The 26,460-nt window shown below is 39.4% G+C and overlaps 1 protein-coding gene across 4 annotated transcripts in view; it reads right to left on the bottom strand.

The window, feature by feature from the left end:
- The window catches only part of LOC110459468 (neuronal acetylcholine receptor subunit alpha-10-like), a 231,082-nt gene that overhangs the window by 94,207 nt on the left and 110,415 nt on the right, over positions 1–26,460 (bottom strand). For all 4 annotated transcript variants that reach the window (XR_002463897.1, XM_021511743.1, XM_021511742.1 and 1 more), the window contains one exon: positions 12,524–12,741. Coding sequence is in view for 3 of the 4 variants with exons in the window: in XM_021511743.1 (XP_021367418.1) it covers positions 12,524–12,741 (218 nt within the window). In the remaining variant the exon portion in view is untranslated. The remainder of the gene's footprint in view (positions 1–12,523; positions 12,742–26,460) is intronic.

Here is a 26,460-nt window from a genome sequence, read left to right as displayed (position 1 = left end):
TAGCGGTAAATCAATTTGAATATTGCGTTAAAAGGATGATGTAAAGGTGATGATAAATGACGCTGGAAAAGATTGTCGGGTTTGGCATCGCTCCAGAAAACGCCCGATCGAGTAGTGCCATATAATTCACACAACAACGGGTAGGAGCATTGTGCACCACCAACAATGAATCTAAGAAACATATGTAGTACCAGTTACCGTTACAGCAATGAAAACAAGTATGGTATGTACAAGGTTCAGTTAGAGCATTGAATATAAGGATGGTACCTGTAACTGTTACAGCTATGAAAACAAGAATGATACCAGTTACTGTAACAGCAATGAAAACGAACGATAGTACCAGCTACACTTACATCAATGAAAAAAGGATGGAACCAGTTACTGTTACAGCAATGAAAACAAAGATGGTACCAGTAACTGTTACAGCAACGAAAACAAGGATGATACCAGTTACTGTTACAGCAATGAATACAAAGATGGTACCAGTTACTGTTACAGCCACGAAAACAAAGATGGTACCAGTTATTTTCAGAACAATGCTTTTTATCAAAATAGATAATACATGTAGCTGACATCGTCAGAGAAAATGATGGTACCAGTTACCGCTACAGCAAAGAAATCAAGGACTGTACTTGTTACTTTAAAAGCAATGGCATATAGACCCATTTACAGTAAGAGCAATGAATATCATTAACACAGATAGTACCATGTGCCGTCATATAAAAGGAATATCAGTAACACAGATACATTTGTATTACATATTACAGACAGGAATCGTACTACATATTACAGACAAGAATCGTACTACATTTTACAGACAATAATCGTACTACATATTACAGACAAGAATCGTACTACATATTACAGACAAGAATCGTACTGCATTTTACAGACAAGAATCGTACTACATATTACAGACAAGAATCGTACTACATTTAACAAAGAAGAATCGTTCTAAAGTAATGCTGTTACATGTACCATAAGAGTACTCACAGATAAGGATTGTACCGTCACTGTACCCAAATCGGGACACTTTTTAGATAAATATCAATGATCCTAATACCATACTATCAGTCCCAAAAAAAAAATGTTTGCTCATTTTTTATAAATAGATACTATCCACTTTTCATTTATATTACTTTTTTGTATAATAATTGGGGATAAAAGATCAATATCAGCAGAAAAGAAGACATATTTCAAATATTGTAGTCAAACAGGGTTAGCATCAGTTTTGATAAAATAAACTTTTGAAAATGATATCGAAACAAATAGCGTCGCACGGCAGGTTTCCTGTATTCTGACCTTTAAATTGTCCATGTAACAGTAATCAGCAGCCAATAAAGCTAACATACAGTTAAATTGCCATAACATTATTTTGAAATGAAAACTGTATATATAAAAGTACTTCTTTGCATTGGATGACCGTTTTTTGAACCGTTTGTCTCGATTTGGGTACCGTGACGGTACCAGATTAGAACTACAACAAAATGTGCCATAAGATAAAGAAACTTCAAAAACAAGGCATGTAGAAGACAAGAGCGATCTTCCAATAAAGGGATGTCACCAAAGAGATTATATCAGATTATAACAGATAGGAACTACAACAATGCACCATTAATTATAGGAACGTCACAATTTGTTATTGTACCAGATAAGAACGACGAAAATGTACCATTAGCGTTAAGAACGCACTAAAGAAGGATTTTACCAAATTGGACCAACCATTAGAGGAAGAAGCATCGCAAACAATGATTGTACCAGATTGGAACTACCATTAAATAGGGGAACGGAACCAGATTAAAACTACCATTAGATAGGGGAACGGTACTAACAAGGATTGTACCAGATTGGAACTACCATTAAATAGGGGAACGGTACCAGATTAAAACTACCATTAGATAGGGGAACAGTACTAACAAGGATTGTACCAGATTGGAACTACCATTAAATAGGGGAACGGAACCAGATTAAAACTACCATTAGATAGGGGAACGGTACTAACAAGGATTGTACCAGATTGGAACTACCATTAAAAAGGGGAACGGAACCAGATTAAAACTACCAGTAGATAGGAGAACGGTACTACATGTAACAAGGATTGTACCAGATTTGAACTGCCATTAGATAGGAGAACGGTACCAGATTAAAACTACCATTAGGTAGGGGAACGGTACTAACAAGGATTGTTCCAGGTTAGAACTAATATTAGATAAAGGAACGGTACAAACAATGATTATTCCAGGTTAAAACTACCATTAGATAAAGGAACATTACAAACAATGATTATTACAGGTTAAAACTACCATTAGACAAAGGAACGGTACTAACAAGGAGTGTACCAGATTAAACTAACAATGATTGTACTAGATTAAAACTACCATTAGATTAAGGAACGGTACTAACAAGGATTGTACCAGGTTAGAATTAATATGAGATAAAGGAACGGTACAAACAATGATTATTCCAGGTTAAACCTACTATTAGATAAAGGAACGGTACAAACAATGATTATTCCAGGTTAAAACTACCATTAGATAAAGGAACATTACAAACAATGATTATTACAGGTTAAAACTACCATTAGACAAAGGAACGGTACTAACAAGGAGTGTACCAGATTAAACTAACAATGATTGTACTAGATTAAAACTACCATTAGATTAAGGAACGGTACTAACAAGGATTGTACCAGGTTAGAATTAATATGAGATAAAGGAACGGTACAAACAATGATTATTACAGGTTAAAACTACCATTAGACAAAGGAACGGTACTAACAAGTAGTGTACCAGATTAAACTAACAATGATTGTACTAGATTAAAACTATCATTAGACAAAGGAACGGTACTAACAAGGAGTATACCAGATTAAACTAACAATGATTGTACTAGATTAAAACTATCATTAGACAAAGGAACGGTACTAACAAGGAGTATACCAGATTAAACTAACAATGATTGTACTAGATTAAAACTACCATTAGATAAATGAACGGTACTAATAAGGATTGTACCAGGTTAAACCTACTATTAGATAAAGGAACGGTACAAACAATGATTATTACAGGTTAAAACTACCATTAGACAAAGGAACGGTCGTAACAAGGAGTGTACCAGATTAAACTTACAATGATTGTACTAGATTAAAACTACTATTAGATAAAGGAACGGTACTAACAAGGATTGTACCAGGTTAGAACTAATATTAGATAAAGGAACGGTACAAACAATGATTATTCCAGGTTAAACCTACCATTAGATAAAGGAACGGTACAAACAATGATTATTACAGGTTAAAACTACCATTAGACAAAGGAACGGTACTAACAAGGATTGTACCAGATTAAACTAACAATGATTGTACTAGATTAAAACTATCATTAGACAAAGGAACGGTACTAACAAGGATTGTACCAGGTTAAAACTACCATTAGACAAAGGAACGCTACTAACAAGGATTGTACTTAATTTGAGTTGCATTGTACCATTAAAAAGGAAGTCACAAAGAAGGATTATTTCAGCTACCATTATATTTGTCTGTAGATCCTCTTTATGAGCACGATTGCCACATCTGGCATTGATCATTAACGTTACATCTACGGCACCAATGTCAGTAAGACATTACGTACCTGGTTTCATTACAAATAAACAAACATACATCACCCACTGAGTACAACAAAGGGGACAGTTGCCCTACGCCGGCCCAAGTGTTAACTACACAACGGTTTGCCCTGAACCGTGTAATGTTCGCCATTATGTCTATTTAATAGCAGATGTTTTTTATTTCGGGTGTTTATCCAACGCATGCAAGTGTTTATCAAGATGCACGCTAAACTTGCAGTTTCTCTAGAAGAATACACCACTAGAATCAAGCGTACCTATACCGTAGACAGGTGTACATGTGTATGTTTAACATTTACCACATAATCGGACTGTGGATTCAATTGAAACGCTATCATACGTATGTTTCATGTTTTATTTTTGGCTTTATGCAATGTATTAAGTATAATATTGTTGGGAGCGTGGTGAGTAATCAAATTCATCATTTACAGTCTGTTGTTTATTAGGTATGCGGTATTTGTATTTATGAAACATGCAGATTGTGTGCAACATATCAGGCATGATGGCAGTGTCGTACAACGTACAGAGCACCTTGGGTTTAGGTTTTTAAGAGTTTAACGTCCTATAAACAGCTAAGGTACTTTAAGGACGTGTATTTGTACATGTATGACCTATTTACACCGCGGGATCGGGACGGAAAGTGTCCTTTCACTATAGTGAACATACATGTTCACATTAGTAAAAGGTAAACTATTGTGACTGGTAAATATATTCAAACGTAAATTCTGACGCCATAACCACAATACCGAACAATGATGGTGACGTCGCATATTTTGATTACCATACAAACTTGTATCTCTCTACGTTCCTTTCTTTCACAGTCTTTCAAAAATAGAGAATATTCATACTTGTTTCATACAATTGTATATCTGCAATGGAAACTCATCGAAAACCGAAAACCCTACATACACTGTTTCTATTGATATTAGAGCCCCACACCACTCACCCAGTTGTCCCCCATTCATTGTTTTGAGAAACAATTGGCCTTTTTTCTAAACAGAAGAGTTTTACTAGCCCAGCTGTCCTGCAATCCAGCCTCTTGTGTTGGGAACGAATGATGGATTAGTCTGGAACAACTGTAACTTTACCCTCCTGTCAAAGTTATAACTCTGTAATATCAGAACCCTGTATAATCAGGTAACACGAAAAGTATTTGGAAAATCACACGACTGTATGCTACATTATCCAAGGGTTTTGTGGAACCTCGAAAAACTGGGTGGCCAACTCTAGCATTTGTCGTTGTTCAAATTCAAAAACACCCCCTTCTCCCCCGATAAACAAAACATACATATTTGAACGTAGACATCATACACAATACAGTATGCAATAACGAGGGTGTTGCATAGATAAGAATGGAGCCGGCCGGAGTTGTTGACCGCCAGTCCCGCACGCGTAACCACCGTCTCTATCCGAGTAACGCCAGTCCGAGAATTGCTTTCCACGGATGACGGCGCAAGGACTCTCAGCCCGACAATACTTCCTGGGACCTGACTTCAATCAAAAAGGATGAGGGTCCAGCCTCTCGATTCCCAGGCCTAATTTGATTTATCAGCCTTTATATATGACAGACTTGTCTCTGGTCAGCCCCTCGGCTCCTCCGCTGTCTGTCTACGGGCCAAACTCGGCAGGAAATTAAACGTCAGATTTAATAACAAAAAGCTTTGGTTTATGTATAAAAGTGAGCGGTTCCCTTACAAATAAGTAACAATCTGCATATCTGTATGTAATAGTACACACCATGCCAGTCAAGTGACCTGGCTGATACAGTCACCTTCATGTCTACAATGTGATGTTATTTCATATACACCGCAGTGAAATAAAAGACATAAATACGTTATCGTTCATATCTAATTACAAATTATTTCTAATAATTACGTAGATTGCACATCTGATCTTGTGGTCTTTATACCAATTCTCTAAATAGGCCCTTTCTATCGATTCGGGCAAACTATAAACCAGACTTGATGGAAGCAGGGTATCTCTATATAGACTTGGTGGTAACGAGTATATCTATATTAGAATTGGCGATAGCGGGTAGGTTCTATATTAGACTTGGTGATAACGGGTAGGTTTTATATTAGACTTGGTGGTAGCGGGTATGTTTTATATTAGACTTGGTGGTAGCGGGTATGTTTCCTATTAGACTTGGCGATAGCGGGTATGTTTTATATTAGACTTGGTGATAGCGGGTATGATTTATATTAGACTTGGTGGTAGCGGGTATGTTTTATATTAGACTTGGCGATAGCGGGTATGTTTTAAATTAGACTTGGTGGTAGCGAGGATGTTTTATTTTATACTTGGTGGAAGCGGGTATGTTTTATATTAGTATATTAGACTTGGTGATAACGGGTAGGTTTTATATTGGACTTGGTGGTAGCGGGTAGGTTTCCTATTAGACTTGGTGGTAGCGAGTATGTTTTATTTTATACTTGGTGGTAGCGGGTATGTTTTATATTAGACTTGGTGGTAGTGGGTAGGTTTCCTATTAGACTTGACGATAGCGGGTATGTTTTATATTAGACTTGGCGAAAGCGGTTATGTTTTATATTAGACTTGGTGGTAGCGGGTTGGTTTCCTATTAGACTTGGCGATAGCGGGTATGTTTTATATTAGACTTGGTGGTAGCGGGTATGTTTTATATTAGACTTGGTGATAGCGGGTAGGTTTCCTATTAGACTTGGTGGTAGCGGGTATGTTTTATATAAGACTTGGTGGTAGCGGGTATGTTTTATATTAGACTTGGTGGTAGCGGGTATGTTTTATATCAGACTTGGTGATAGCGGGTAGGTTTCCTATTAGACTTGGTGGTAGCGGGTATGTTTTATATTAGACTTGGTGATAGAGGGTATGTTTTATATTATACTTGGTGGTAGCGGGTATGTTTTATATTATACTTGGTGGTAGCGGGTATGTTTTATATTAGACTTGGTGGTAGTGGGTATGTTTTATATTATACTTGGTGGTAGCGGGTATGTTTTATATTATACTTGGTGGTAGCGGGTATGTTTTATATTAGACTTGGTGGTAGCGGGTATGTTTTATATTATACTTGGTGGTAGCGGGTATGTTTTATATTATACTTGGTGGTAGCGGGTATGTTTTATATTATACTTGGTGGTAGCGGGTATGTTTTATATTATACTTGGTGGTAGCGGGTATGTTTTATATTATACTTGGTGGTAGCGGGTATGTTTTATATTATACTTGGTGGTAGCGGGTATGTTTTATATTATACTTGGTGGTAGCGGGTATGTTTTATATTATACTTGGTGGTAGCGGGTATGTTTTATATTATACTTGGTGGTAGCGGGTATGTTTTATATTATACTTGGTGGTAGCGGGTATGTTTTATATTATACTTGGTGGTAGCGGGTATGTTTTATATTATACTTGGTGGTAGCGGGTATGTTTTATATTATACTTGGTGGTAGCGGGTATGTTTTATATTATACTTGGTGGTAGCGGGTATGTTTTATATTATACTTGGTGGTAGCGGGTATGTTTTATATTATACTTGGTGGTAGCGGGTATGTTTTATATTATACTTGGTGGTAGCGGGTATGTTTTATATTATACTTGGTGGTAGCGGGTATGTTTTATATTATACTTGGTGGTAGCGGGTATGTTTTATATTATACTTGGTGGTAGCGGGTATGTTTTATATTATACTTGGTGGTAGCGGGTATGTTTTATATTATACTTGGTGGTAGCGGGTATGTTTTATATTATACTTGGTGGTAGCGGGTATGTTTTATATTATACTTGGTGGTAGCGGGTATGTTTTATATTATACTTGGTGGTAGCGGGTATGTTTTATATTATACTTGGTGGTAGCGGGTATGTTTTATATTATACTTGGTGGTAGCGGGTATGTTTTATATTATACTTGGTGGTAGCGGGTATGTTTTATATTATACTTGGTGGTAGCGGGTATGTTTTATATTATACTTGGTGGTAGCGGGTATGTTTTATATTATACTTGGTGGTAGCGGGTATGTTTTATATTATACTTGGTGGTAGCGGGTATGTTTTATATTATACTTGGTGGTAGCGGGTATGTTTTATATTATACTTGGTGGTAGCGGGTATGTTTTATATTATACTTGGTGGTAGCGGGTATGTTTTATATTATACTTGGTGGTAGCGGGTATGTTTTATATTATACTTGGTGGTAGCGGGTATGTTTTATATTATACTTGGTGGTAGCGGGTATGTTTTATATTATACTTGGTGGTAGCGGGTATGTTTTATATTATACTTGGTGGTAGCGGGTATGTTTTATATTATACTTGGTGGTAGCGGGTATGTTTTATATTATACTTGGTGGTAGCGGGTATGTTTTATATTATACTTGGTGGTAGCGGGTATGTTTTATATTATACTTGGTGGTAGCGGGTATGTTTTATATTATACTTGGTGGTAGCGGGTATGTTTTATATTATACTTGGTGGTAGCGGGTATGTTTTATATTATACTTGGTGGTAGCGGGTATGTTTTATATTATACTTGGTGGTAGCGGGTATGTTTTATATTATACTTGGTGGTAGCGGGTATGTTTTATATTATACTTGGTGGTAGCGGGTATGTTTTATATTATACTTGGTGGTAGCGGGTATGTTTTATATTATACTTGGTGGTAGCGGGTATGTTTTATATTATACTTGGTGGTAGCGGGTATGTTTTATATTATACTTGGTGGTAGCGGGTATGTTTTATATTATACTTGGTGGTAGCGGGTATGTTTTATATTATACTTGGTGGTAGCGGGTATGTTTTATATTATACTTGGTGGTAGCGGGTATGTTTTATATTATACTTGGTGGTAGCGGGTATGTTTTATATTATACTTGGTGGTAGCGGGTATGTTTTATATTATACTTGGTGGTAGCGGGTATGTTTTATATTATACTTGGTGGTAGCGGGTATGTTTTATATTATACTTGGTGGTAGCGGGTATGTTTTATATTATACTTGGTGGTAGCGGGTATGTTTTATATTATACTTGGTGGTAGCGGGTATGTTTTATATTATACTTGGTGGTAGCGGGTATGTTTTATATTATACTTGGTGGTAGCGGGTATGTTTTATATTATACTTGGTGGTAGCGGGTATGTTTTATATTATACTTGGTGGTAGCGGGTATGTTTTATATTATACTTGGTGGTAGCGGGTATGTTTTATATTATACTTGGTGGTAGCGGGTATGTTTTATATTATACTTGGTGGTAGCGGGTATGTTTTATATTATACTTGGTGGTAGCGGGTATGTTTTATATTATACTTGGTGGTAGCGGGTATGTTTTATATTATACTTGGTGGTAGCGGGTATGTTTTATATTATACTTGGTGGTAGCGGGTATGTTTTATATTATACTTGGTGGTAGCGGGTATGTTTTATATTATACTTGGTGGTAGCGGGTATGTTTTATATTATACTTGGTGGTAGCGGGTATGTTTTATATTATACTTGGTGGTAGCGGGTATGTTTTATATTATACTTGGTGGTAGCGGGTATGTTTTATATTATACTTGGTGGTAGCGGGTATGTTTTATATTATACTTGGTGGTAGCGGGTATGTTTTATATTATACTTGGTGGTAGCGGGTATGTTTTATATTATACTTGGTGGTAGCGGGTATGTTTTATATTATACTTGGTGGTAGCGGGTATGTTTTATATTATACTTGGTGGTAGCGGGTATGTTTTATATTATACTTGGTGGTAGCGGGTATGTTTTATATTATACTTGGTGGTAGCGGGTATGTTTTATATTATACTTGGTGGTAGCGGGTATGTTTTATATTATACTTGGTGGTAGCGGGTATGTTTTATATTATACTTGGTGGTAGCGGGTATGTTTTATATTATACTTGGTGGTAGCGGGTATGTTTTATATTATACTTGGTGGTAGCGGGTATGTTTTATATTATACTTGGTGGTAGCGGGTATGTTTTATATTATACTTGGTGGTAGCGGGTATGTTTTATATTATACTTGGTGGTAGCGGGTATGTTTTATATTATACTTGGTGGTAGCGGGTATGTTTTATATTATACTTGGTGGTAGCGGGTATGTTTTATATTATACTTGGTGGTAGCGGGTATGTTTTATATTATACTTGGTGGTAGCGGGTATGTTTTATATTATACTTGGTGGTAGCGGGTATGTTTTATATTATACTTGGTGGTAGCGGGTATGTTTTATATTATACTTGGTGGTAGCGGGTATGTTTTATATTATACTTGGTGGTAGCGGGTATGTTTTATATTATACTTGGTGATAGCGGGTATGTTTTATATTATACTTGGTGGTAGCGGGTATGTTTTATATTATACTTGGTGGTAGCGGGTATGTTTTATATTATACTTGGTGGTAGCGGGTATGTTTTATATTATACTTGGTGGTAGCGGGTATGTTTTATATTATACTTGGTGGTAGCGGGTATGTTTTATATTATACTTGGTGGTAGCGGGTATGTTTTATATTATACTTGGTGGTAGCGGGTATGTTTTATATTATACTTGGTGGTAGCGGGTATGTTTTATATTATACTTGGTGGTAGCGGGTATGTTTTATATTATACTTGGTGGTAGCGGGTATGTTTTATATTAGACTTGGTGGTAGCGGGTATGTTTTATATTAGACTTGGTGGTAGCGGGTATGTTTCATATTAGAATTGGTGGTAGCGGGTAGGTTTTCTATTAGACTTGGTGATAGCGGGTATGTTTTATATTAGACTTGGTGGTAGCGGGTATGTTTCATATTATAATTGGTGGTAGCGGGTAGGTTTCCTATTAGACTTGGTGATAGCGGGTAGGTTTTATATTAGAATGGGTGGTAGCGGGTATGTTTTATATAAGATTTGGTGGTAGCGGGTAGGTTTCCTATTAGACATGGTGATAGCGGGTATGTTTTATATTAGACTTGGTGGTAGCGGGTACATGTATCTCTATATAAGACTTGGTAATAGCAGGGTATCTCTGTATTGAACATTTTAGTAGCAAGTATCTCTGAATTAGACCTGGTGGTAGTGTGTTTCTCTTTATCAGACTTTGTAGTATCGGGGTTTCTCTATATCAGATTTTGTGTTAGCGGGGTTTCTCTTTATTTGACGTGGTGGAAGCGAGGTATCTCTATATTAGACTTTGTGGTAGCGGGTATCTTAAGATCACAAAAGGTGGTAGTACGGTATCTCTATATTAGGCTCGTTGGTAGTGGATCTCTCTACAATTTTTACAATTGTGGAAGCGGGTATCTTTAGATCTCAATGGGTGGTAGCTGGGTATCTCTATATTAGACATGGTGATAGCGGGTATAGGTGATATCGGACATCTCTATACAATGTACATGTATTTGACTTATTGGTAGTGGATGTCTCTACATTTTTGACTTTGTTTAGTTTTGTTTAACGTCCTATTAACAGCTAAGGTCATTAAAGGAAGTGACGGAATGGGTGTTCATTTCTGTATTACACGGGGAGTTGAATTGTCGGGTGTTCATTTCTGTGTTACACGGGGAGTTGTTTGGTGTTCATTTCTGTGTTACACGGGGAGTTGTTTGGTGTTCATTTCTGTGTTACACGGGGAGTTGTTGGGTGTTCATTTCTGTGTTACACGGGGAGTTGTTGGGTGTTCATTTCTGTGTTACACGGGGAGTTGTTGGGTGTTCATTTCTGTGGTACACGGGGAGTTGTTGGGTGTTCATTTCTGTGGTACACGGGGAGTTGTTGGGTGTTCATTTCTGTGGTACACGGGGAGTTGTTGGGTGTTCATTTCTGTGGTACACGGGGAGTTGTTGGGTGTTCATTTCTGTGGTACACGGGGAGTTGTTGGGTGTTCATTTCTGTGGTACACGGGGAGTTGTTGGGTGTTCATTTCTGTGTTACACGGGGAGTTGTTGGGTGTTCATTTCTGTGGTACACGGGGAGTTGTTGGGTGTTCATTTCTGTGGTACACGGGGAGTTGTTGAGTGTTCATTTCTGTGGTACACGGGGAGTTGTTGAGTGTTCATTTCTGTGGTACACGGGGAGTTGTTGGGTGTTCATTTCTGTGTTACACGGGGAGTTGTTTGGGGTTCATTTCTGTGGTACACGGGGAGTTGTTTGGGGTTCATTTCTGTGTTACACGGGGAGGTGTTGAGTGTTCATTTCTGTGTTACACGGGGAGGTGTTGAGTGTTCATTTCTGTGTTTCACTTGGAGTTGTTGGGTGTTCATTTCTGTGTTACATGTGCACGTTGCATTGTGTGCCGTATAAAGTATATACATTTATACCTATATCACAACATATTCTGGATATCAGCTTGCATCACTACATTTATTCTTTATGATCATAAATATTCTAGATAAAAATACTACTCAAACTAACTGAAATGAGTATGCCTGCATACGATCAAGAAACCAGACCCATGTTTTGGGGTAATTGTTTGTTGATTAGTATGTGTATATGTCATCCTTTGAGAGACCAGAAACGTAGTTCTGCCGAGTCGGAATTTCGATGTGACTTTCCGAAGGTTTCCTATTGACGGTCGAATTGTTCGTCGCAAAACGTAAATTCGCCTATTCCGGCATAAGACCTATTCAAAACTATAAAGTGACCAAAATAAGTTACATAATCTTTGTATATAAGGACTGCTATTGTACCACACATTATAGGATATGTTTATAAGTAAATATAGTAAATACACGAATACCGGAAAATGTTCGCCAAGTCAAGCTTTCGCCCTCCACCTTTAATTACTATGTTTAATATGCTGTTTACTTTAGTTCGTTGTAATGATAAATTCGCTCTCATTACGGAGGTCAAAGGGAGATAATAAAACTGCAGCGAACATTTCCCGGTATACGTGCTGTATCATCCTTTTCTCAATAATGAAGTGACGTATATAAAACGGGTACTTACGTAATGAGACCAGACGTTCAGGGTGAGCACTTGGTCCCGTTCGTTTAGGTCCATGATTTGTATGAGTTGTAATCCGAATTTCACGTTTACAGAATCAGAATAATTCAGCACTGGTCTACTGTATAGGGAGCGTACCGAGTTGATACGTAGTAGGTACTTGATGAGGCGGTCCTCCTCGGAAAATACCTCTGGGAAGTGGTGGCGGTGCTGGTGGGTGCCTGCAATGTAAAATATAATGGGGCCATGAACTAGTGGATAGTATTGGTGTTGAGTACCTGGAATGTAGAATTTAACACTGATTATAGGTCAGAGTTGTAGACCATGTTGGAAGGGGCTGCCTGTTTTATAGGTCACCATTTTGGGTAGTTTTGGTGCTTGTTTGCTGTAATGTAGATACAATGTAAAAACACGGGCTCAAGGTCACCGTTGTGGGTAGCTTTGATGTCGCTTAACAGTAATGTATAAAAAAGGGGGAAAGGTCATCGTTGTAGGTACAGCTTTGATGCTGGGTAAGTTTGATATTTATAATAACAATGGGTCAAGGTCACATCGTTGTGGGTAGCTTTGATGCTGGCTAACTTTGATATTTATAATAACACAGGGTCAAGGTCACATCGTTGTGGGTAGCTTTGGTGCTGGCTACCCGCAAAGAAGATAATAACACGGGGTCAAGGCCACGCCATTGGGAGGGGGAGGGGGTTGGTACTTGCTACAATAATGTACTTGTCCACGTCGCCGCCGTTTATAAATGTAAATGAACCATGTATAAAACGAGACTGCTGTGATCGGCATTGGTGGTAATAAACGAGTGGACAGATGGAGGGTGGAGGTCGTTGATCATACATGCAACATCACTTTGGAGCAATCTTCAATGAGACTATCCATGATTCAGTTTGGCGCTTTGGGACGATAGGAAGCGGCATGATTAATGGCAAGACATGGAAGTCCACTTTGAGTATTCCATAGATAGAGAATTATAAGAAATATACTAAATGATTTGAAAGTATCATCGATATGCTTCAACCAAATCACTAACGGTATTTAAGGAGAAATCACCCTGTGCATGTCGGAATACAAACGGAATTTACTGTGGTTAGTGTAAAGATATCTTTGGGAATTTTATCCGCTGTTTCTAACTAGAACTGAAAGCTGCAGAACTAATACTGTCGTATCTCTTTGAGAACAAAGTTGTAATAACCGTCACGTCACACTGTTACATTCAAATCTACGCAGTTCAAAAGTAGTGCGGACGAAACTGTGTTTCTAGACAGACGGACGGACGGACACGCCAAGTCCAAAATACCCTATACTTTGTTTGGGGGATACAATGATATTTGTATTGCATATCTAGTGCATGATCTGTACGGTTAGCGTTATATAAACATGAAAACAAGCTCTATTTCCGTCTCCGGTTGTAGTCATTGCGCAATAAGACCAGAAAACCGGCTGAGCCAGGCTGCATAAGAATCTGACAGTTCGTGGTAACTGTGTCTAATGATGGCGTGTACACGTAGCTCTATATCGTAGCCACACACGGGTTACCACGTCTTAAGTAAACACAATACCAATACTAATGTGATTTTCATCTGTTCTCGTCAGTTTAAAGGCATTTCTTTTTTACTCGTGTACTTAAGTAACCTTTCATGAACTAGTAGGCATGGCAACAGAACTGTTCGTTAAGACGTAGTCACTCACGATACTATAAATATAATGCGATGAAATTATAGGGGGTGAAACAGTTATATGACAATCGCATGAACATCTTAAAGAATTGGAATATTTCTCTTTTGATCAGATCCTCTCTTTGGAGCTTATTAATTACTTTTAGCTATTGAACTGTATGTATCGGTATTCAAAAATACCAACAATTTTAGCTATTTTTGGAATATCGGCAGAATTTAATTAGATAATTTAGATAATGTTATATGTATACATGTATGTACCTATAAGCCTAAGGGCTTTTGGCTACATGTTATAAAGAATGAATGAATGCATGAATGAATGAAAGAGGATAATGTTATTATCTTTTTTGTAATGTGAATTATTTCTTGAATACAAACTTCGTTTACATGAAGGACCGGGGCTACATATGTAACACCCACCTGCTTTGTGTAATCATAATGTCTATTGTTAACGGTGTTTAAGCGTGACAACTTAGATATTGTATACGTGAATACCCATACAACGCCTCATAACCGAACAATTTCGACATATGTTAACAAGTAATACGGCTCGTACGAAAAGCCATTTAAATTATAATATTACTTTAGACGTAAGTCGGTATAAATGGCGGCGTTGATGCCGCATGATGTCTTTATCATATGGTTAACACCCCGTGCCTTCCTCAGTACAAAATCTACTTGTGTCGTACCGGTGATCACAGCAGTATGAAATTTAATTAGGCTTTTGTTTTACAGATACTTTCGCTTTGATGACACATCAAACGTACAGCTGTAGCAGAATGCTGACGATGGCTGTAATGAAATGCATGTCATTTTACGTTCGCTCAAGTTTAAAATCGATACCTTAGCGGTGTAATGGTGTTTCTCTCGTTTACTGGCGGTTTGCTCGCCCGGCTCACACGAACACCGACACGACGGCATACATTACTCCGACTCCATTCAAACTAATGCAAAACAATATTCAAAATGATTAGATTAATAAGTTCGGTTATTAGCTGACATTTACTTTGTAAGGTTGATGGTTTCTCGGGTTGATGCAATCGACTGTGCTGTAGGGAGACGACGACACGTTATCCGCTGAATTATTCATCAACATCCGTACACCATTGTAGTGCCCCCAGGATCTGGGAAATTCATTCGAACGCCATTTTAGTACCTTCAGGATCCAGCAGATTCATGCGTGTGCCATTTAAGTGACCACATGGTCCAAGGGAGTCATACGCACGCCGATTTATCCGTGTGACATTCAAGTGCCAACATGATCAAAGGGAGTCATACGCAAGCCATTTTAGTGACCACAGACTCCAGGAGATTCCTCCGTGCCCCAATTTAGTGACCACATGATCAAGGCCATTTATCCGTGCGCCTTTTAAGTGCCCAGAGGATCAAGAGGATTCATCTGCACGTCATTTAATAACCAATATGATCAAGACAAGCGATCCGTGCGTCATTGTAGTGTCCAGGGGAGCCAAGGGACTCATCCGTACACCATTTAATGACCCATTGGATACAGACAGTTGATCCGTGCGTCAATTTTGAGCTCATGGTATCCAGGGAACACTACACCATGATAGTGCAAAGGAGATTCATTTGAACGCCAAATCTTTGCCAGCAGGATCCAGGGGATTGATCCGTATGCTGTTTGAGGACCCACTGGATCCACGAGATTCAGACACGAAATAAGACTTCAGAATCGCATATCATACGTCTTTTTCGACGCCATAATTAAGAATAGTGCAGGTCTGTCAAGTTTGCGCAAAACATGTTATTCTGTAGCGAGTCAACCCTAACCCTCATACAGTGCAAACATCCAGTAAGACGACCATCACGTTCGTAACCGTACTAGTGAGGCAAACCTCCGGTAGGAAAATTTAACATCTAGTAGGACACAGCCTCAGTGAGCAACCCTATTTAAGGAAACCGTCCCAATGAGACACACCTCCAGTTGAATACAATCTCAGTGAGACAGTCCTCTATTAGGAATCAGTCCCAGTGAAACAAACCTCCAATAGGACACAGCATCAGGGTTACAACCTTTTATTAGGAATACGTCCCAATGAGACAAACCTCCAGTAGGGCAAAGCTTCAGTGAGACAACCCTTTATTACGAATCCGTCTCAGTGAAACACACCTCCAATAGGACACAGCCTCCGTGAAACAACCCTCTATAAGGACTTCGTCCCAATGAGACAAACCTCAAGTAGGACAAAGCCCCAGTGAGACAACCCTCTATTACGAATCCGTCCCAATTAGACAAACCTCAAATAGGACACAGCCTCAGTGAGACAACCCTCCATTATGAATCCGTCCCAATGAGACAAACCTCAAATAGGACACAGCCTCAGTGAGACAATCGTCTATTAGGAGCCAGTTCCAGTAAGACACAGTATCAGTGAGACAACCCTCTACCAGGAATCCGTCCCAATGAGACAAACTCCCAGGAGGACACAGCCTCAGTGAGATAACCCTCTCTTAGGAACCCGTCCCAGTAAGAAAACATCCAGTAGGTCACAGCCTCAGTGAGATAACACTCTCTTAGGAACCCGTCCTAGTGAGAAAATATTCAGTAGGGCACAGCCTCAGTGAGATAACCCTCTATTAGGAACCCGTCCCAGTGAGAAAACATCCAGTAGGTCACATCCTCAGTGAGATAACCCTCTCTTAGGAACCCGTCCCAGTGAGAAAACATCCAGTAGGTCACAGCCTCAGTGAGATAACCCTCTCTTAGGAACCCGTCCCAGTGAGAAAGCATCTAGTAGGTCACAGCCTCCGTGAGGTAACCCTCTTTTAGGAACCCGTCCTAGTGAGAAAACATCCAGTAGGTCACAGCCTCAGTGAGATAACCCTCTTTTAGGAACCCGTCCCAGTGAGAAAACATCCAGTAGGTCACAGCCTCAGTGAGATATCTGTCTCTTAGTATTAAGTGCCAGTGAGACACACATCCAGCCGCATTGAGATAACCCTATATTACAAATGTAGGGCACCCTCCCAATGAGGCACATATTTTGCTTGATATTTTACAGAATTACAAATGTTCGACTACACAGTATCATCACGAAAGATGAATACCTCAACATCGGGAGGAACTCTAATAAAGCAAGAAATGCTTTGTTGTGTTGCTTTAAACAAGGGAGAATGCGACAAACGATAAAAACAACCCTTCCTTATGATACAAATTTGTGTAGTAGTACCTTTACCCTAATCGATAGTATAAGCGTTACTATCGACGTGACATTCACCACGCTTCCATGGTCCCGCTTTATTAGTGTAGTTCAAAGCTTAAATATGAAGATTCACTGTTTTCTTTTGTGTCATTGACAACGCTGTCCTCACAAGGCTTCTTGTAAGATCAATATGACTGGAGGACTTAGATTCGCAGTCTATATGAAAAAGGAGTGCCACTGTGACACCTACAAGTGTATTGTACAATGTAGTATCAGTAGTCTTGTGTGTGTGTGTGTGTGTGTGTGTACACCACATTCCCACCTCCATCGGTTCTCACGACCCGCCTTCCGCCGATAATCGATGCCAAGCTACATTTAAATGTCTTTGTATAATCAAAGAATTTCAACACCTATGTTTAAAAACTACACAGAAAGGTATCAACGCTTACTGTTAGAGAGGAATTGCGGAATGTTTAGCAATTGTAGCGAGTAAATAGCTGAACAGTGGGCTAAACCCCAGGCTCGTTGTTGCGTCAGTCCGTCACACAAAACATGTCGTGATTGCTTCTCGCACCAGACAAAACAAATATTAATATTTGAATTCGTCGGTAAACGTGTACAATCAGTTATACAAACATGTTTACAACCACACATTATACATCATTATTTTGTGTCAATTTACTTTACAACTAAAGTTGTATATCTTTTGAAAAAAAATACAATATGCTATTTATTAGTGTAGCTCAAGTTTGTCAACATAGCGATTGATCACTGGGCTGGTTGTTACATCCCCGCCAAATACTGCAGGACGTGCCCGAACGCAGGAACAGCAAGGCAGACAGACAACTTCGGCGACGTGTGACTTACCAATCCGGGGTTCACCAAAATTTAATTTAAACAAACTTCATTACTACATAAAATAGCCTATTATTTCTATCACGATTTCATATATTGCCGAATGAGGAATATGTCAGCAATTGTGTATTTCTAGAAATGCTATCCAATCAAAGCCTGGCCTGCCCTGAGCAATTCGCGTCGCTATTCCTAGAAGTGAGGTGTACTGACGACAAACCAACAGCGCGCTGTATCAAGTGAAAAATCCCAGCTGTATTCTTAATGAAGATAAAGCGGATTTCATTCTGCGAAAAGTTCTTTCCAATCCGATAACTTTTTAAGGTACACACGTTAATCAAACACTTAGATGTTACAAATCAATGTAAATGCTAACTGCAAAACAGTTTTATATTTGTATCGTCAACTACAACTGTAAGTCAATACAAAGCATTCCAGGGTATTGTGGCCAAATTAACCTTACTTCAGGTATTGTCACCGAGAACACGGTGAAGTGACACAGTGACGGGCCGGGGGTGGGGGCTCGATACAGGCAAAACGTCGATGTGCCATAGCCTGGATGGTGGAAAGGAATGACAGTGCTGTCTTACATCCATGTGAGACGACGGTGATGTACCAGTAATAGCGCTTGCGCTTCTGTGCCATAAGGACCAGTAGCAGTGCTTCTGTGACATGAGGACCAGTAACAGTGCTACTGTGACATGAGGACCAGTAACAGCGCCTCCGTAACATACAAACCTCCTATGTGTGTGAAAGAAGGGTATATTTAACGTTAAATACTCTTAATTACTCATCTCTATAACGAATCTGAACCTTTTTTTAATTATTTATCAAATACTGCTAGCCACGACCCTATCATCACATGCTACGTTGGTCTATGTACAGGTCTAACAAAGTCGGCTGTGGTATTCACAAATAATGCAGTGTTTTGGAACACTACACGATGTTTTCGTCACGTACGTTGTATGCAATTATTGTATGAATACACGTGATGTGCACGATTATGTCTAAACCAATTACTATGCTCGTCGTGCTGGTATCCGACACCACCATACAGGGTGTCTAAACTGAAACCCAGCGCTGTTCTTTGATATAAAGCACATGTATTCCACAGGTAGGACATTCTTTGCGGGCATTGCACCCTGCCTTGTCTGGGAAGTAGCCCAATGGACCATACTGTACACACCTGGTCAGCACTCACAGCAATCCTATCTTAACTACCGTCGACACTAACTTATCACAAATGCGATGTTTGATCGCGCTGTGTGGGCGTCCTTTGTCTTTCTCGCCTCACTGTACCCGAACAATATTTCAACGAAATTCACGTATACATAGGAAGGTGTCTTTAAAAAAATTACCTAAGATACAAAGCTTCTAATAAGTCTCGGAAATCGATGTTGGGGTAAGTTCCATATAGGTTATGAATTATTACGTATATAAGAACGACGTCCATGATGTAACTTTGTTGGGGGAGAAGGAGGCTAGTCGAGCGTGCGCGAGTCCTTGCCGAGACAGACATACAGACCCACAGACAGATAAATGTACATACATCTTACCCTAACGGCGTGGTCGATACGTATTCAGGACGGTCTAGGCCTACTCATGTTTATCTAATCATGGATAAAATTGAACGTTTCACGAACAGAAATTAAACCTATGGTATGCACATAGCGCTGGACATCGACATGTTGCCGGTCTAATCAAGCAACTGAAGACCGTACAAGCTGATTCCATCCGATTATATGGTACATTGATAGCCATCAATGTCCGTAATGGACCTTTATATCAACACAGCTGCATCACCTATTCCAGACTATGGGAATCAAGAGCACCTACTAGTAGTCTTGGGACAGGGCATCACCTACTCAGACTATAGGACAGGGCATCCCCTACTCAGACTATAGGACAGGGCATCACCTACTCAGACTATAGGACAGGCATCACCTACTCAGACTCTACGACAGGGCATCACCTACTCAGACTATAGGACAGGGCATCACCTACTCCAGACTATGGGACAGGGCATCACCTACTCAGAATATAGGACAGGGTATCACCTACTCCAGACTATGGGACAGGGCATCACCTACTCAGACTATAGGACAGGGCATCACCAACTCCAGACTATGGGACAGGGCATCACCTACTCAGACTATAGGATATGGCATCACCTACTCAGACTCTATGACAGGGCATCACCTACTCAGACTATAGGACAGGGCATCACCTACTCAGACTCTATGACAGGGCATCGCCTACTCAGACTATAGGACAGGGCATCACCTACTCCAGACTATAGGACAGGGAATCACCTACTCAGACTATAGGACAGGGCATCACCTCCCCCAGACTATAGGACAGGGCATCACCTACTCAGACTATAGGACAGGGTATCACCTACTCAGACTATAGGACAGGGTACTTCCTACTCAGACTTTACGACAGAGCATCACCTACTACAGACTATAGGACAGGGCACTTCCTACTCAGACTTTACGACAGAGCAAAACCTACTACAGACTATAGGACAGGGCTCTTTCTACTCAGACTTAATGACAGAGCAAAACCTACTACAGACTATAGGACAGGGCATCACCACTGCTGTATTGCGAGGCATCACCTACGTACTCAGACTATCAGTATGTAATATACTACAGGGCATCACCACATCTGTACCGGAACGCATCGCCTACGCAATCAGAATATCAGTATGTAATTTACTGCAAGACATCACTACAACTGTACCGGGAGGCATCGCCTACTCAAGACTATATGTATATGTACAGGTGTATTTGTACGCTCTTTACCACATGGTATCACCAGGGCATCACCAAAGCTCATAGTCTTATATCGTGTGGCATCTCCTTCTCCAGACTACCAGTATATGAACGTGATGTACATTCATCACAGGACGTCGTCACAGCTACATGTAATAGTCTGAGGTACCGAGAGGCTCCACCTCCTCCATCAATTAGGCAAACAGTCTTAGGTACAGGTATCACCGGGCATCAATTAGCCAAAAGTCCTAGGTACAGGTATCACCGGGCATCAATTAGCCAAAAGTCTTAGGTACCGCAGGGCATAACTTTGGCCTACGTACAGAGTATGTAGGGGCATCAACTTGGCTAACAGCCTTTAGTCCAGCGAACATTAGTTGAGCTGACAAAAACTTCATACTATCAGCATGCATGAACCACGAGACATCACCCCCTATCAATTATATATATGTTTGAAGCGTGGGGCATATTTGTTGCATTGGTACATTGTATCAAGATGAATATTTCAGGCAACATGCGACATCACCTAGGTTACTTGTCTGAACGTTATTTACTGTGGAGTATGTAGTTCCACATGTAATACGTGGTATATCATAATCTAGTCTGTAATGTATCGTGATGACAAATACCAGCTGTAAGGGAATCTGAAGTAAAATGTTGCTCTCTGTAGAGGTTTGTTAACGTAATGGCAGCACCTCTAATACTACAACATAGCGTCTTTTGCGATATATATCTACGCTTTGATTTATTAAAAGCAATAACAAGAATCATCTGTTAGTATCAATGAAGATCAAATATGTATGTGATAACACAGCCGTTTGACCTTTGTGAAGAGTGTAGAAGCTTCACCGGTCTCGCTCCCTAATGCGATGGTCATTGTTTGTTGTCATAGTGCGGAGGTCACTCAACTCTCATTGATGGCTGTCTTCCAAAGTGTTCCTGGGCATCCCGTGTCGGAGTACTGGTGATAGGATATCGGGAGAGACTAGTGACAGGACAGACGACCGGACTGACTGACGACAGCACAGACGGTCGGGGAGACTGGCGATATGACGGACGGTCGGTCGGACAGATTTTTGGGAAGCCAATGCAGTAATCCATCTCTATGACCAGGACAGTGCATGGTTGGAACAAATCCCTCACCGCGATACATCGCTGATAATAGGTTAAAAATAACGAGAGGTAATAGTTCAGGGTGTCGGTTCTCTAGTCCAGCCAGCCTATCAACGGACAGCGGATTATAGGGCCACATCAATCACCACCGATAACACTACACCTCGATATGTCTTCCTAAACAATCCTCCTCCCCCTGGGTCAAAACATTAACAGTTGACTTAATCAGAACTAATCTTCAAGTTATATACATGTTTGTCTTTCTTCTAGTTCATTGCCATGTGTTTAGGCAGCGTCTGAGGTAACATGCCATATGTATCCACGGTTGATGTGGTCATTCAGGGTCCACTTTAAATTTGGACATATCATTTACTAACAGTGTAGCATTACTGTTTCACCCTGTCACTGTTCTAACACATCCTTCTCTCGCTCCTCGGCTGTGTCTCTCCAAGCTCGTGACTTTATTTGACCTTAGCTGTTGCAAGAGTGCCAAAACCCAAACAAACAAAAATAATCTGACGATGCTTATTGAAAGTGTTTGATAAGGCACAACCGAAAAAGTACACGACCGAGAAAAGAAAACGTAGAAGTGAAAATCGTTTCAATAGGTGTAGTAGATAAACTTTCTCCTCTTCAACGTTCCCGTTAAAGAACAAAGAAGAATGGCTTTAATTCCCCACAGTCACTCACCTCACACAGTCCATTTTGTTTCTTTATATAACAATATACATAATGTGCATGTCCTTCTCCAGAGCCGGCCTTCTCCTTGATCAAAATATCCCGTCATATATTGTATCACAACCAATCTTCTACATTTGAGCATTTTCGCAAAACCATTCATCGTTTGGGTCAAAATATACATAGAAATAACTTTCTATTGAACTATCCTTCATACATTGGGCAGGTCTTCTTCCGTAATCATTTCTTCTTTGTAAATTCTTCCTTCAAAACCATAATCTTCTTTAGTCAAAACAGTCAAAGGATGTCTTTCTTTTCTTAATTAAGCGTCATTTTCTGTGACGAGAACATTGATGACGTTTTATGGTTAGAAATTTCACAGGTCTTGATCGACTCTGGACAGTGTTAAACGTTGTTCTCTCGTTTCAAAACGTTTCAACCAATAGCTCATGGTACAGTGTATATGAAAGATAATATGTTCTGTAAATGTTTGATGCACGCAAGCTCACTTTAATTTGAAACGTGTATCGATAAGAAGGTTGCGAACATAAAATCGGAACCATATTACAGGTATACAACAGGACACACTCGACTCTCATTTGATTTTCAACACATACTCTGACTGGCGGCACCGTATACCAACTTAAAACTATAACCATGTTTATATTTGGTTAAGCGAGAGGAGGGGGTGAAAACCTATACGAACTAGCACAGATAGGAAGCGGGCCAGCATACATATGTTACACCTAATACGATTACCTCCGATTACATCATTTAGTGGGCTTTACGGAGGGAAATAGCATCGTACATATGAGGCTTAACGGAGGCATGGACTCCCTGTCTAAGTCTGGAGATTAAGGGAGACAGCGATACTGTCATGTTCGGCTTAACGCGCGCGTGGCAGAGGATAAATATCGGACAGTCGTGAGATGTCCTAACTTTACGCGTGCTACATCTATAAATATTCCCCCTATACAGATCGATCTACAGAGAGACCAACTTTATGTAGATTCGTGTTTGCCCAATCAGGGGTAAAATTGAGAAAGTGCTACAGAAATCAAAACCATTCGTATGCTTACGTATACGCAAACGGATGAATAGTAAAACGCTAACAACTTAATCAGGCGTAATATTTGTGGCGAGTCGTGTAGTATTAGGGGCGCAATGAAGTGAGGTCGTGATTGGGGCTTAGTCTATGGTATCTCTGCCTTATTTCGACACCGCATCAACTCCCTTGTTTCGACATCATGTTGCATGTAGCTAACATGTGTCGACATTGTGTTATTCAATCTCTGTTGACATTGTATCAGCTTCCTTATGTCGATATGACGTTAGCTTTCCTAATCTGTGTCGACTTCATGCTTTAATTTCCTGGTATCAGACATCGTGTAAGTTTCACCGTGTCGACAATGTGTAAGCCTCTATCAAAATGCACTTCATCATCGTACAAAAAGACATAATAAAATATTTTCAAGTAATGCACAATATGTAGACAGTGCAAAAATATGTTGATCAGGAAATGCGGAGTACGTGGACAGTGTAATATTCTCTTTATCATTATATACTTTGTCAATAGTTTTATTTAGTCTGGTTGTTTGCATTCCTTGACTTTGATACAGCACATTAACTTGCCGATGGGCACTCCCCGGGGAAAACAGCGTAATGCCAACAGTTGCTCACCTAAACAAAAGTTAGGACCCTTTAAATAAGTTATCCATCAAACTCGAAATGGAAAATTAGGACTCGTATGCAGAGGAACAGCTAAGGAAACAGACCAAACAAATTGCCGTAACTGTATTAATAATGAGAGTTTATACAAGAACAGAGAGAAGGTAATATCAATTTAGCAGTGATACTGTCCGGTTTATTTGTCAATTACTTACGCTATGCCAATGTTAGAAGCAACGAATGGGGAGTTCACTGGTTGTCATCAGACAGGGTTTGTAAGGTTTACTACAATCAAGTGATGTACTAAATCTAGTAGGACCCTTTCCCTATAGAACAGTTTCCGTATAGTGTTGTCTAACGGTTCGAGCTCTCTAACTCCCCAGACAACACTGTAAGAGAACAGTTCCCTCGGGAAAGGGCAATACTATATTAATAACATCTGCAGAATGTATGGGTCTCATTCCCAGACAAACCTTTCACTTGATTCATTTTAGTTTACATAATATCGTAGACAGTTCATATAGCTTATAATATCTCAAATCTAAACAACACTCATATTCCTATCTCTTATTCACGAGGTAGGTTACCGGGTGCGTGCTGGTGCGCTAAAGCAGTTATGGCGGCAGGTACCTGAAGACATGAGGGTGTTCTGGGGGTCTAGGTAGTTACCGAGAAAGCTGTACGTATTATTCGGAGAACTATGTATGATAGAACTAGCAGAATGTTATCAAGACATATGATTACATGACTGTGCATTTGGCGGCTTTCTGATTCGGTTTATTACAATGCGCTGTTTTTGATCTCACGTTATGGGCCCAGGGGGATGGTTATATTACAGTTCAACGAGGCGAGTTCACATCCCAAAATAGCACTAGGGGGAATATTGCAAAATGCCTGTTTCAAATAGACACATATAGTACCGTAACTGTCGATGCTCACATTGCAATGAGGGTGTACGATGAGTGAAAACAAATGAGTAGGAAACGATGAGTATTTTTATTGTAAAGGGACTCGTTGAAACAGTTTAACCAGGCAGTGATGACGTCAGACAAAAGTTGCACGAGTTGCATTATACAATATGGAATATAGCGGTATTGATATGATACGGACGTATTTCAATTTGATTTAAATTTGATTTGGAACGTCAATATGTCGCATTGCTGCAAGATCAATAAAGTGGTATCATTTAGGCGTGGGAAAACACAATATTAGTACTGTATGTAACAAACATGTAACGTATTGTTGTTATACATCGCCATAAGTATCTCTCACGTGTTTCATTTCACATACATACATACATAGATACATACTAGGAACAACTTTCCGGGGCGAAAAGACGATAATTAACAAACCGTAGATATAAGATAAAACACTGAGGAAAAAGACATTTCAAATATAATTATCAAAACTTGAATATTGACCTAAATTGGCTACAAATGTAACATCCATACAACAAACTATACACTTCTATAGACGCTTTCTTACACTCTCTCGTTTCAGTTCTAATCACTACAGATTGTAATCCAATACACTGTTATACCCTGCTCATTAAACCTGACTATACATGTATCCATACACACGCAGAATTATCGAAATGTTTGAAAATTTTATTCAAATCAGATATAATTATCAATGCTGTTTTTCGACCCCTGGCAGTTACAACGCGTTTGACCTTCAATTTACACCTACACATTACACTTAAACGTACTTATCATTTACCTAGGTAGATTTACCCATGGCAAACAGCAACTTATTTTCAATATTTAAGATTTAATCAATATGTAACGAGGTTATATGCAAAAAAAAATTCCATCATAATTTACAAACAAATAAACTGTATATTTTATCTTTTCTTTCAAATGAAAAACATCAATGAATATGTTTCCTGTCGATGTTTAATCAGTACCTATTAGGCAACGTGGCCAATATCATCAACATCTGTCGCGTGATGCTTCGTTTTCATTTTATTTTCAAGCCCGTGTCACAGTTGATGTCATAATTTC

Source organism: Mizuhopecten yessoensis, unplaced genomic scaffold, assembly GCF_002113885.1.
Source record: "Mizuhopecten yessoensis strain PY_sf001 unplaced genomic scaffold, ASM211388v2 scaffold10073, whole genome shotgun sequence".
NCBI classification, from domain to species: domain Eukaryota; kingdom Metazoa; phylum Mollusca; class Bivalvia; order Pectinida; family Pectinidae; genus Mizuhopecten; species Mizuhopecten yessoensis.
Note: the sequence above shows the minus strand (reverse complement) of the source record. Positions and strands in the feature narration are given on the sequence as shown.